This window comes from Arachis duranensis, chromosome 8, assembly GCF_000817695.3.
Source record: "Arachis duranensis cultivar V14167 chromosome 8, aradu.V14167.gnm2.J7QH, whole genome shotgun sequence".
Taxonomy (NCBI): Eukaryota; Viridiplantae; Streptophyta; class Magnoliopsida; order Fabales; family Fabaceae; genus Arachis; species Arachis duranensis.
Window position 1 is genome coordinate 9840075 of NC_029779.3, and position 11934 is coordinate 9852008.

Below are 11934 nucleotides of genomic sequence, written 5' to 3' on the forward strand. Positions count from 1 at the left end.
AAGGGCCAACAATTGTAGAACCTATCATTATGCAATCTTAGATTATCACACAATCAAGATGATTGTATTATGCGCTACATGAACATGGACTATGATTTCATAAGATATCTATGATATATGAAGTCATGAACTTTGTACCATTCTAATTGCTAAAGAGGTGAATTTGTTTATACAGAAAAACTCTATAGAGAAATATATGTTCAGTATTTTTTGGTGCATAGTGTGGAGAGTATTTTAAGAAAGCTTTTTTTTTAACAAAATAACACTTGCCCTATGCTTGATTTTTAAAAGTTTAGGCAACAGTTACAACACAGTTAAGGAGGAAAAAATTGCATATCCTTCTAAAAAGGGAAGCAATTTTCCAGAAAAATATAGTGTAGACAGAATATATCAATTTTGATATGGTGGCAGCAGAATGTTATTAGGGAGAAAGACAATTATACTAAGGTGTTTTTTTTCCATCAAAACAAATGGATCCTTGGTCCTTAAATTGTACAAGTGTCATTTGTTTTACCATATGAGTAAAAAAATCTAACTATGACTCTAGTTCAATACACCAATTACGAATAATACTAACCTTGTGAGCTGGCTTCTTGAAGTGCCAATATATATTCAATGTAATGCTGTAAGAAGCATGTCCCAGTAGTGGTTTCTGCAGGAAGAGCAACCTGCAAAATATAGAGCATGCTCAAAATTCAAGAGCTAATTCCTTCAAATCTTTAATCTGAAGCTAATCCAAAAAGCCCTTTACAGCACATCAGAAACAGAGTCAATGATATATGCAAGGCATCCCATTATGAATAAAACTATCAAATGACACAAAGTGACCAGATATTACCTTAATCCCACTATATCCAAGGCGCTCCCCAAGACCGCCAGCGACAAGAACAAAGGCAGCTTTCTGAGCCTCCTGAACACCCGCCTCCTCGTATTTTATGAAGTTCTCATCGGCAAATGTCAAGGTTTCACCCGTTGGAACCTGCAAATTCATCATCAAACAACATTCTACACACACACGCACACAATCTACAGATAACCTCAATGTCCCAACCAAAAGTTCAAATTGAATTGAATTACATCCTTTACATTGCATTGTTGATCACACAAATATGAAGCATCTCCAAATTCAAATCACATAAGACGTTGATGCACATAAATGCATACATGTTAATGAAAATAATGACTTACCGAAGGTGTGAAGCCATCAAAAGGATTCTTGCCAGCCTTAGAATCAGCTAAGAGTTGTTTAGCGTTTTTAATGTAAGCTTGCAAGCCGCCAGGGTAACTGGAATCCAGCCGAGTCACCTGCACAAAAACGCAATGCCGTTTAGAGATCTATTTGAAATAAAATTATTCAGAGCATTAATTATGCAGGATGCACTGAAACACGAACCTGATCGATGAACGCTTTCTTCTTGTCGTCGTCGACGCCGGGACCCGGCCAATCGCGAAACACGTGCTCTTGGCCATTATCCAACAGCATCTTCACCAGCTCTTGCTGAATCCTCAACAATCAGTATCATAATTCAGAATACAAGAATCTAGAGTGATTCGGAATAAAAAAATGAAGAAGAAAAGAACCTGTTTCGGCGAGAGGAGGCTGAAATTGTCGCCGAGAGTGGAAGCCATGGAACCGAATCAGATCGCAAACAGAGAGAGAGAGAGAGAGAGAGAGAGAGAGAGAGAGAGAGGGTAGAAGCAGTGACATGAAACCATACCTTCAATCTTTTCTTTCAACCTTTTTCTTCAAGAATCTTGAATTTGAGCCGTGCGTTCTTGCTTTAGCCCCAAGTTTGTTTCTTGACCGGAGATTCCAAACAGGGCACCATTGACTACGGTGAAGCTTGTGGATCTGATGAGATGTCAATGTTTCTCGGTTTCAGTCTCATACCCACCGAGTTTACCTGTCTCTGACCGGATGGCACGGGTCACGGTATGTTAGTTAATTGGGCCCACTCAACATCATGTCACGTGGCATTCCCCCTTTGTTTTATTTATTTTCTGAATTCTGGGGTTTTCTCTTTTTTTTTTTTTTAATTGATTTTTATTAGTTATTTTTTTAAAAATTAAAATTTAAAACACAATAATTTTAAGATATTTACTTTTAGAATATTAGACTAATCATTTTGAATAAAATACAAGAATACATACTTCTAAAAAAAATATTTTTTAACAAAAATAGTTAAAAGGAATCTAATTAGTTTCTTTTATCTAATTTAAAAATTTAATACAAACTTTTGGACTATAAAAACCCAAACTATAAGAACCTAAATTGAATTAAAAGTATATATATCTACTCAATTCCTTTTTCCAAGTAAAGGTGATTTTTTTTTTGGTAGGAAAGTTAATGCATAGAATCAAAATTAAATTCACAAGGATCTCATAATAACCCTAACTATAAATACCTCGCTTTTGATGTTCAAATATCATATCTATAACCAAAATATTGAAAGCCAGAAAATATTTATATTAATATATGTAGATAGACAATACTATGTGCTATAAGTATAATGATATTTAGGTTGCCATTGGTTTAACTCAGTCCCTAAAATTCTAATGTACAACAATTTTATACACCTTTAAAAAGGAACTGTCATTACAGCAATATGCAAATGCACTTTGCTTTGCTCATTTCTCCGGTGGCTCTTCAAGTTGGTTATCATTGTTGAACATGATGCGTGGCTTTCCCATGCTGAAATTCAGAACCTTAGCGTCCATGTTGTACTTGATGACACCATCATATAGCAGCTTCCTTATATAGTGCTCTAGGTCCGAACCAATTAGGCGAAGTGTGTATTCTGTTAATGGAGCACCCTGGTTCATAATTTCATCAAAACATGAAGGAATCATTATTTTCATCAAAACGCTCTAGTAGTTTTTCGTTAGTTTTTCACCAATATGCTAACTCTATTATCATACTCGAATTTGACTAATTCAACTCAAAAAACTAAGGTGACCTCTTCTTTAGATGTAAGTTTAAATTCGACAAAATATTTGAAGTGGTATTTGAAATTCACGCCAGTTTCAATTGTATTATTGCTGTTCTCGAGATTGAATTCCGGATACCATAATGGTTTATCAACTCTTTTTCGGCAGTGACTCAACAAATAGAGAGATGAGTTGGCACACTCTTGCCATGACGGACAATAAGAAAATCACACTTGTTTTTGACTTCCAATCAAAGCAAAAACATGTCCTTTTGATAAGGGGGTGCGAATTCATCACTTTATTTGTTGAGTTACTACTAAAAAAGATTGAGGAACTACTATGGTATTCGAAACTCAATCATAAAGACATCAATAATACAATTAAAACTTTAAAAACTAAATCAATATACGTCTTGAATCTCAGGACCATTACGGAGATTTGGTTCCCAAATTCAGAACTAGAAAAGACATGGAGCATTATTGAATTGGTGATTAAGGAAAATTACCTCGTAGTGATCCACAAGCTCTTGGAAGTAAGAATAGACCAAGTTGCATGTGTCAGGTTTCCACACAAATTCATTACTGGGATCAAGAATAAGGGTGAGCTTATCCATTTGGGTTTGATCAAACTCGCAAGTCACCGGATCAATGTAGGCCGCAAAGATCCTTATATGGCGGGTGGTGCAACTCAGCCACTGCCCTCCATACTCCCTGGTCATGTTCTTGCTCTTAACATTCAGCTGCGGCTCCACCGGCCTTGGCTTCGTCCCTTTCGGCTTCCAACTCCGGCTGCTCTCTGCTTGCTCTTGCTCTTGCTCTTCCTGCGGCGGTGCCTTCACACTCTCTGCTTCCTCCACATCTGTTTGTTGCTGCTGAGCTGAAATGAAGGATGCTCTTCTGTTCCTGAGTTCTTTTTTTCCTCCTCCACTCCAACCAAGCATGGATAATCTTGTTGACACCATGTACGAACAACTTGTGGCCATGACTTAATGCTTTGTCAGTTTAGTTCTCTAGTTGGTTTGCTTTTTAGTACCCTGGATTTAGAAGCTCTTGTCAGTAGTTTTGGTCCTTCTTATAGATAAGATTTCTTATATACATAAGAGGAAGGATTTTGTGTGGTCAGAAATGACAGAAAAGTTTCTTCCACAGATATTGCTATTTAAAAATGAAATTAAAAAGCATTCTTGCAATGTTTTATATCCATTGACAATTTGAGATATATTTAAAAAATTAAAATGCAGATTTGGGTTGCCAGGGCTAGTCTATTCTTTTACGAATAAACTCTTGTCATCTTATTATAACATATCTACTTTCATCTAGTAATCCCTGATATGGAAGATCATGAAAAGGGAACAAATGCTTAAGCCCAATCTTCAAACCAAAGTTTGATGAATATTTTTGATATTTTACTATGCTCAAGATAATTCCATGCTCAGAATATAACAATTGTCATTGCTATAATTTCATTAAAAATTCATTTACATTTCATATACTACTAGACTGAAGATGATTGAGCCATAAAAATGTTTTTCAACGTAAGAACAGGTCTAATAGGTTCATCAAGATTGTCCAATTGCAAGTCCCAAATATCATTGTTACATGGTGTTGCCTGTTCATATGGTTGATCAACACTTTCTTCAACTTCGAAGCCGATATAGTCAGCAACATCTCCGTCTTTGTCATGACTCTGTTGCCATTGCCTTTGAGCCACCATTAACCCAGTTTCTTTGATATCAGTGAGAACGGAACCAAAGTAACGCCGTCTACCAACATTCTCATCTCTGGACCTCTTCCTTTTCTTTTCCTTACTCAGTTTCTTCGGGTGATGAAGCTTGCATTTGGTTCCTTCTTCGCAGTTTCCCATTGCTTCGAAGGTTGGACAGACATAGCTATGCTTCTTCCGACACTGAGACCACATATATATGCAGGTATCAGCATGGTACCACAAACACGGGAGGAGGCAGAGACATGCAATAAAAGTGGACGAAAATGGCGATGCAGAAATTTTACAACGGGCATTAATTACCAAGGGAATATAAATATAACCATACACTTGCAAATATAACTTAACTGACTATCAAAACTAGCAAGGCAACAAGAAGAAAAAAAAAAGTTGCAGACAAATTTAATGTGTCATTCTTCAAAAGAGGACCACAATATAGAAGTCCAAGTTGACAATATAAAAAACAGTCACCATTACAAGTTTATAACTGCAATGAATCATCAAATGAAAGTACATAGCAGAGTAGCAGGTTCCTTGAATGAGTATAGAACACAATCATAACAGAAATTGATTTACTTTATTGCAGTAAATGAGAAATAGATTCAGTGTTCAAATTGTACATTAACTAGAAAATTTGACATGGTTGAGTTAATACCTCATTTCCATCGGCACAATAGCCCCTGAGAAATTCTCCACAAATAGAAGCCTTAGGATTCACATTGACATGTCTGTAAGGACAACTTCTGTTTGTGCATAAACCTGTCATGAAATTTGTAAGAATGATACATACATTTACATTATTCACTTGATATAAGATAAAAATTTCTATAATGCACCTTGCAAAAAATAAGAACAATCTGGCATTCTCTCCGGAATAACCTGAACAACAAATAAATTAGACTGTAGATAGATCAGTAAATTCAGTAGATCAAATTCAATTTTGGCCTAGACGAATATAACCTTATGAGTCAATTTGCAGTTGCCATTAGAACATAAACCATTTAGAAACTTAGTGCAGACAACAACTTTTGAGGGATCATGAATATAAGGACACTTCCCATCATCCTTGTTACATTTCCCAAATCTGGTAAAAAACTGACAGTACTTCTGCTTTCGTGCAAGGCGCTGTCTAGCAGTGTGCAGACTCCATCTAACTTTTTCATTAGCCAAAATCCGAGTCCGATTCTTTGGGTCCCTAATAAGCTGATTACCTTTGCCAATTTGGAAATACCTTGCAGCAATGAAAGTAATAGTTTCAATACTCAAAGTCTCAAATGCTGGAGGACAAATGAAACTGCAAGAGTTAATATTATGCACACTTCTTCTCTCCATCATATATCATCAAACATACAAGAGTACCAATATTAATGAAATTTGACATTATCATGCTATCACATAAGATATCAAAGCAACAAATAAGAACATTCCACATACACATTTTCCCCAATCACTAATCTTCGTTGGATGGAACCTTCTTTGGCAGCCAAGCCTGCAAGGTTAGAGGCAGAGAGGAGGGATGGAGATTAATTGCATAAAAGGAAAGGCATAAATCTGAAGACTTCGCAACATGAAAACAAAAGAATGGTACTTGATGAAATCATAATTCCCCCTTGTCTAGGCTGACAATCAACTCAAATGTACAAAAGCTCAATGAGGACGCATTGTGTCCATTTATATAAACTACAAAGTTATCATCAAATTTAAAGATGATTCCAACATCAAACTTTGAAATAGTGAACCTGAAGTACTTAAGAATGTGCTAGACTGCTAGATGTCCAAAAGCATGTACCATTCAGTTAATCACAGAATACTGAGAAATGTGATGGTTCATGTAAGAACCAAGTGAAACTATTTATATGAAAAGTTGACAAAATTAAATCCTAGAATGCTTGCCTTCAAAGGGTCCATCTGTAACAAACTGAACCAATATGAAATATAACTTTTCCTACATCAGCTGCTACTTTTAAAGACAGTACACAAAACTATATTTGAAAATGCATTATTTTGAAAGGGCAGAAATCAATAACATGCAGATCATGGACCATAAGAAATCATGACAAACACTTGTGCCTACCTTTTGCCTGAGAACTGTTACAAGCAACATCTTTCTGTTCTCTTGTTTTCCTCTCCAACACAGCAACAGCAAGTGCTTCCTGAATCGATCATAAGAAAACATGAATACTATTGAGAAAAAAATCTTTTACTTGGTATAAAAACCAGCTAAATTTAAAGGAAAACTTCAATGGACAATGCTTTAGTATCAAAAGCCAAACTAACCTCATTAACCTTCTCAGAGTGCCTGCCAGCAAATTTGGACCCTTTTATGGATCCACCAGCATGTAATACCTTAGGTTTCCAATGAGAAAACCCATGGGTTGATCTAGTGTAAACAGCATCCCTCTTCCTTAAAAGAAGCAATTTCTTGCTAAAAAAGACAGTAATTGAAGTTTTTTTTGGGATATAAATTCAGAGTAATTAATAGTTTCAAGTGAATATTTCTAAGGCATATAACCAAAGGAGACACAAACTAAGAGAGGGATGAAGGAGGGGAGAAATTCGAAGATGAAAAGCAGTAACATATTAGGTACCTGTTTGCTGATGAGGGAGTAGAATTGGAGCTTAAATCACGATTGTGAACAAATCTTCTTCGAAATGTTGATCTTTTCCATTGAAAAAAGTGAGGCAAAATCTTCCGATAATGCCCTGAGCCAGTGTTGTTTTTTGATGAAAGGGTCCCAACAAGTGGGGCTTTTAAAGGTTTGCACAAGGTCCCAGCAACTGCAGATGAAATATCCAGTTAACTTTAACAACTAATAAAGTGAAAGAAATTAAAAAATGGATCATCAACAGCATTCCATATTCATCCAGATAGTTGAAAAATGGTGACCAAATATCCAGTTTCCCGCTATCAGCTCCAAGAACAGACACACACAAAAATGATTATTCACAAAGAAAACAACTAAAAGAAAGAGGTCAATATTTGCAAGGCTCCAGAGACAATAGAAATTCGCAAAGCCAATATTTCGAAGAACATAACTTCCAAACAAGCATACTAGATACATGAGACATAAACAAGTGCTAAGATTTAAGAAATTTTTTGCCAACAAACAGACAGAAAGGAGAAGGCAATTTGCTGCAGTGCTGATCAAATAAACCACTATAACATATTGAACATGTCTATAATGGTCTCAAGCACAAAGAAGTACATTCATTTTCAGTTAATCAGTTCGTGATGAAACTAGGACTAGATTCATACAAGTGAAGGTTAAAAAATAGGTACTTAACATACCTTTTTGCGACCACTTCTTTGTAAACCTGCTGCAAATCTCTTTAGAATCCGATGGACCATCAGAATTTACATTACTATCTTGCATTGTAACTGTTGGGCTGATATGACTAACAAATGAAGTCCTTATTATCTGATTTTTGCTCTTCTTGTAGTAGCCATTGGAGTATGCTGTTTGAGTCTTGCCATCAGTAGAGACAGAGAGATTACTAGAATCCAAAGATGCAACTAATTTATTTGACTTGGGCTTCATATATACTATTCTCTTTGCAATTGAAGAAGAAATCTCAACTTGGCCAGCCCCACGATTGTCTGAACCAATTTGATTTTCGTATGTTTCAGAATATTTGCACAATTCCTCATAAGATTTTGCGGCATCATTAGTTTCTCCAACATTCTTAGGATCAGCTGCAAATTCAGAGCAACCAAGTGTAAGATTCTCTGTAAATGGGGAAGATCCACTCTCCAATTTGGTGTCAGTGGGTAGTGGAAGTATTATGTGACCCTTCAAAGGAACATCATTTACTCCAGTTTTCAAAGCACCTGGTTGACCTGGAACATTAACCATGCATTCAGATCTGATGCTCTTTCCAAAGTTGTCAAAGCCCAAAGATGGTGACTGGTTAGCAACGGATGTTGATGTTGAAGCAGAAACAGGGATAACTTTCCGAACAAGACTGTTACCCTTACGGGTATAAAGAGTATTTTGAGTGTTCCCTTTCATTTGTGGAATTAACTTGTTAGGAGGACTAGTTATCAACGAAGGCTTGCTTCCAGAAAAAGAACCAGGATAATTATTACCTGTTCGAAGCCAGGTTCGAGGTTTTAATGAACGGGATGAAGAAGTAAATGGCTTTGATCGGGGAAAAAAGGAGGACTGGTCCTTTGAAGTTTTAGGAATGACACAATCTGGAGATCTTTGCACACAAACTCTCTTCTGATGATTTTCCCCAACGTCCTGTAAATTAATTTTTTCTCCCTGAACATTTTCAACAGCCAAAATGCTTGTCTCCGTACTGATTGGCACAACTGAAGTGGCATTTTCTTTCGGTTCACCTTCCAACATTGGAAAATGAACATTTGGAGTGGCTGAGTATTCAAGAAGAGAATTAGAGGCAATGCCTGAGTGCTGCAAGTCAGCAACGGAGTAGACATAACAGCCATGCTTAGCAATTCAACTTCTTCCTTATGTATTTGCATATCACTAAAGTGAATAGGGACTTCTGCACAAGATGTGGTGGAAGCCACAATCACATCACTGAGTTCAGATGGACACTCAGTGATACTAGAGTGACAAGCTGTGGTTCTGCGCCTTTTGTACAAGGGTGAAATCTTGTTTGCATCCTCATATAAATCAGCCACAGAAATCCCCCTTTTCACAGTTAAAGTTGTGATCCCATCTGTTCTGGATTGTGAGCCAAAATCTAACATTGGAACAGATATATCTAAGGCTTCTGAAAGACTAGGACCCTTCAACAGATCTGAGGTTGTGTCGACAACATTTGCAAGACCAACTGGATTTTCTGCATCTAGAGACATGCCCTCCATCTTTGAAGGAGAAAATTTTAAGAGAGTTCTAACCTCTCTCTCTTCAACAGTACCTGTGTCCCCTTTAACACAATCAATGGAAATATCAGAATTTGGAACTGATTGTATGTCACAAATCTCCTTTTCATGTTGGCATGATTGCTTACTATAAGCCTCAATGTGATTAATGTCAGAAGTATTTCCATTGAATAATTCAGTATGCTTTTCTTCAAGGTGTACAACAGCATTTTTGTCTTCAAGCAACAAATTTCCTTCACTTGGTAAAGACTGGAAATAATCTGGAACTGACATCTTGTCAACAGGGGCAGTCTTTTCCTCAAAAGAAGTCGTTGGGATCTTGTCCAAAGGAGCAGCAGCAGTTAATGAACTAACAGGAACATTATCTTCTTTCACTATCCCATCAAACATATTTGCTGATATTGAACTTGACCTACTTGATTTTGGTTTCACAACCTTTTTGACCACTCTTTTAACAATCTTTTTCTTCTTAACAACCCTTGGAGTTGCTTTACCGGAAATTGTATTGGCAACTTCTTCTGTTACAATCCCCTTAGAGGATTGTGCCACCTTAGTTTTTCCATTAGGATTTTGGACTGGACTCGGATGAAGATGAGAAAAGCAATCAGATACATTCTTCTTTGGCCTTAAATCCTTCCCAGAATTAGAGGTGCCATTTACCAAGCACTGTGAACTATTTGAAATCACAGCAAACTCAGATAGTTTTACAAGCTGTGATTCTGAGCAAGAATCTTTGGAAAACAAAGATACATTCACCTCTGTGATCAAGTCCTTACTAGAATTAGAGGTGCCATTCGCCAAGCATTGGGAGCTATGTGAATTTCCAGAACCAGCAAATTGTTCTGCTTGCTGTAAACCCAAAGCTACGCTCTTCTGTGAAGTCAAGTCCTTCCCAGAACAAGAGGTGTTATATGACAAGCAGTGTGAGCTATTTGAATTGGCAGCACCTTCAGTTAGTTTTATTCGCTTTGATTCATAACAACAACTTTCAGAAACCAATTGCTTTCTTTTTTTAGACTTTCGTTTAGCCTTTTTCCCTTTTTGATTAGGATTCAAATCTGTCTTCAAAACAGCAGTTGTTTCAGCATTAGAAGCAATGGTAGAATTTGAAGGCACCACAATAGCCTTGGCAACCATAGAATTCACTTCAGACAGTTTTACTAGCTGTGAATCAGAACAACCACTTTTAGAAACCAAGGATGCATTCGTCTGTGCAATCAAGTCCTCACCAGAACTCGAGGTGCCATTTGCCAAACACTGAGAGCTATGAGAATTTACAGAACCGTCGGCAGGTAGTTCTACTTGATGTGTACCCAAACAAGAAATTTCAGAAACCAAAGACACATCCTTCTGTGCAGTCAAGTCCTTTCCAGAAATAGAGATGTCGTTTGCCAGGTGCTGGGAACTATTTGATTGGGCAGCACTTGCTGGTAGTTCTGAAACTCTATGTGCATCAGAACAAGAAATTTCAGAAACCAAACACTTCCTTTTTTTAGCCTTCTTTTTCTTTTTCTTTGTCTTTCCAATAGGACTCAAAGCTGTATTAGAAACTGCAGTGGTTCCAGGATTAGAAAAAGCTGTATTAGAAACTGCAGTGGTTCCAGGATTAGAAACAAAGGAAGAACTGGAAGACCCCACAATAGCCTTGGCAACCATAGAATTCGATTCAAAGAAAACATCAACCCCAAAAGGAATTTCTTCTCCCACTTCTGCTTGCTTCCCATCATTCAAACAATGCTTGTCTTCAATTCTCGAAGAACTAGAACAAGGTTTTGAGTCAACAACAGCACAATCATCACAATGTAATTGTTCATCATCCTCATTCTCACCATTGCTCGGTTTTGGCGCCTGGATTCTAAGAAAAGCACTCTTTCTCTTAACCTGTTTCTTTGGAATGCCAGTATATTCATGAACCTTATCTACTCTATCGTAATCGTACCTATCCAGTTCCAAAGCCGTAGTCTCGAGAGAAGAGTCTCGCGCCTCTTCCGAGCAAAGTTTCGATTCGATACCGGAATTCGGAGGAACAACCACACGGCAACGGCGGTTTGCTCCGCCAAAGCACTCGTTACTGAACCTGGAAGCACTGCGGCTAGGGTTAGAATTTGAAGGAGACTGCGACAGCATTGAACTACGGTGACGCGAATCATGTTCGAAAAGAACAGGAACCTGAGGAACAAAGAGTGGATTGGCGGGTAAAAAAACGGGAGGGTTGAAATTGAATGCGGTAGGGTTCACAAGAACGTGGTTGGGAACCTGACGGAGATGGTGGTGGTTATACTGCGGAGGAAGAGGAATGTACGTATTTGGGCGACGGTAGTGATGAAAGTAGGGATCCATGGCGGCGGAGAGAGGAGAAAGAAGGACAGAATTATTGATCGATAATCGAGCAACAGTCACACTCGTCAGAAGAAATCACAATGTCTCTAATT

At 37.5% G+C, this 11934-nt stretch overlaps 3 protein-coding genes across 4 annotated transcripts in view; all 3 read right to left on the reverse strand.

Annotated features, from left to right (window-relative positions):
- Positions 1-1702, reverse strand: part of LOC107460668 (UDP-sugar pyrophosphorylase 1) — a 7018-nt gene extending 5316 nt beyond the window's left edge. Inside the window, exons 1-5 of the mRNA XM_016079053.3 lie at positions 1582-1702; positions 1394-1498; positions 1189-1305; positions 839-979; positions 578-668 (exon numbers count right to left, since the gene is read on the reverse strand). Coding sequence (XP_015934539.1) covers positions 578-668; positions 839-979; positions 1189-1305; positions 1394-1498; positions 1582-1629 — 502 coding nt within the window. The 5' untranslated portion in view covers positions 1630-1702. The remainder of the gene's footprint in view (positions 1-577; positions 669-838; positions 980-1188; positions 1306-1393; positions 1499-1581) is intronic.
- Positions 1703-2446: 744 nt separating this feature from the next.
- Positions 2447-4008, reverse strand: LOC107460727 (NAD(P)H-quinone oxidoreductase subunit M, chloroplastic). Its single transcript, XM_016079116.3, has 2 exons — positions 3434-4008; positions 2447-2814 (listed from the first exon to the last, which is right to left on the reverse strand). Exons 1-2 carry the CDS (start codon positions 3908-3910, stop codon positions 2629-2631), a joined length of 663 nt encoding a protein of 220 aa, XP_015934602.1. The 5' UTR covers positions 3911-4008; the 3' UTR covers positions 2447-2628.
- A 412-nt stretch (positions 4009-4420) lies between these two features.
- On the reverse strand, positions 4421-9068 carry LOC107460707 (uncharacterized). Of its 2 annotated transcripts, none has more exons than XM_016079095.3 (9): positions 7940-9068; positions 7239-7428; positions 6928-7054; positions 6725-6803; positions 6085-6139; positions 5611-5881; positions 5487-5529; positions 5306-5409; positions 4421-4833 (listed from the first exon to the last, which is right to left on the reverse strand). In XM_016079095.3, exons 1-9 carry the CDS (start codon positions 9000-9002, stop codon positions 4423-4425), a joined length of 2343 nt encoding a protein of 780 aa, XP_015934581.1. In that variant the 5' UTR covers positions 9003-9068; the 3' UTR covers positions 4421-4422. The 2 variants fall into 2 exon arrangements, with proteins under 2 accessions (XP_015934581.1, XP_015934580.1); XM_016079094.3 differs by having other exon boundaries at positions 6928-7075.
- Between the last annotated feature and the right edge of the window lie 2866 nt (positions 9069-11934).

What these genes read in the sequence shown, in the direction of transcription:
- LOC107460727 (XM_016079116.3), bottom strand. Translation starts at nt 3,910, where the DNA reads ATGGCCACAAGTTGTTCGTACATGGTGTCAACAAGATTATCCATGCTT. An exon ending in AGCTTGTGGATCACTACGAG is followed by an intron (nt 2,815 to 3,433) that starts GTAATTTTCCTT and finishes ATTATGAACCAG; the next exon opens with GGTGCTCCATTAACAGAATA.
- LOC107460707 (XM_016079094.3), bottom strand. Translation starts at nt 9,002, where the DNA reads ATGTTGGAAGGTGAACCGAAAGAAAATGCCACTTCAGTTGTGCCAATC. An exon ending in ACTCCCTCATCAGCAAACAG is followed by an intron (nt 7,076 to 7,238) that starts GTACCTAATATG and finishes TGTCTTTTTTAG; the next exon opens with CAAGAAATTGCTTCTTTTAA. An exon ending in ATTGTGCCGATGGAAATGAG is followed by an intron (nt 4,834 to 5,305) that starts GTATTAACTCAA and finishes ATGTGGTCTCAG; the next exon opens with TGTCGGAAGAAGCATAGCTA.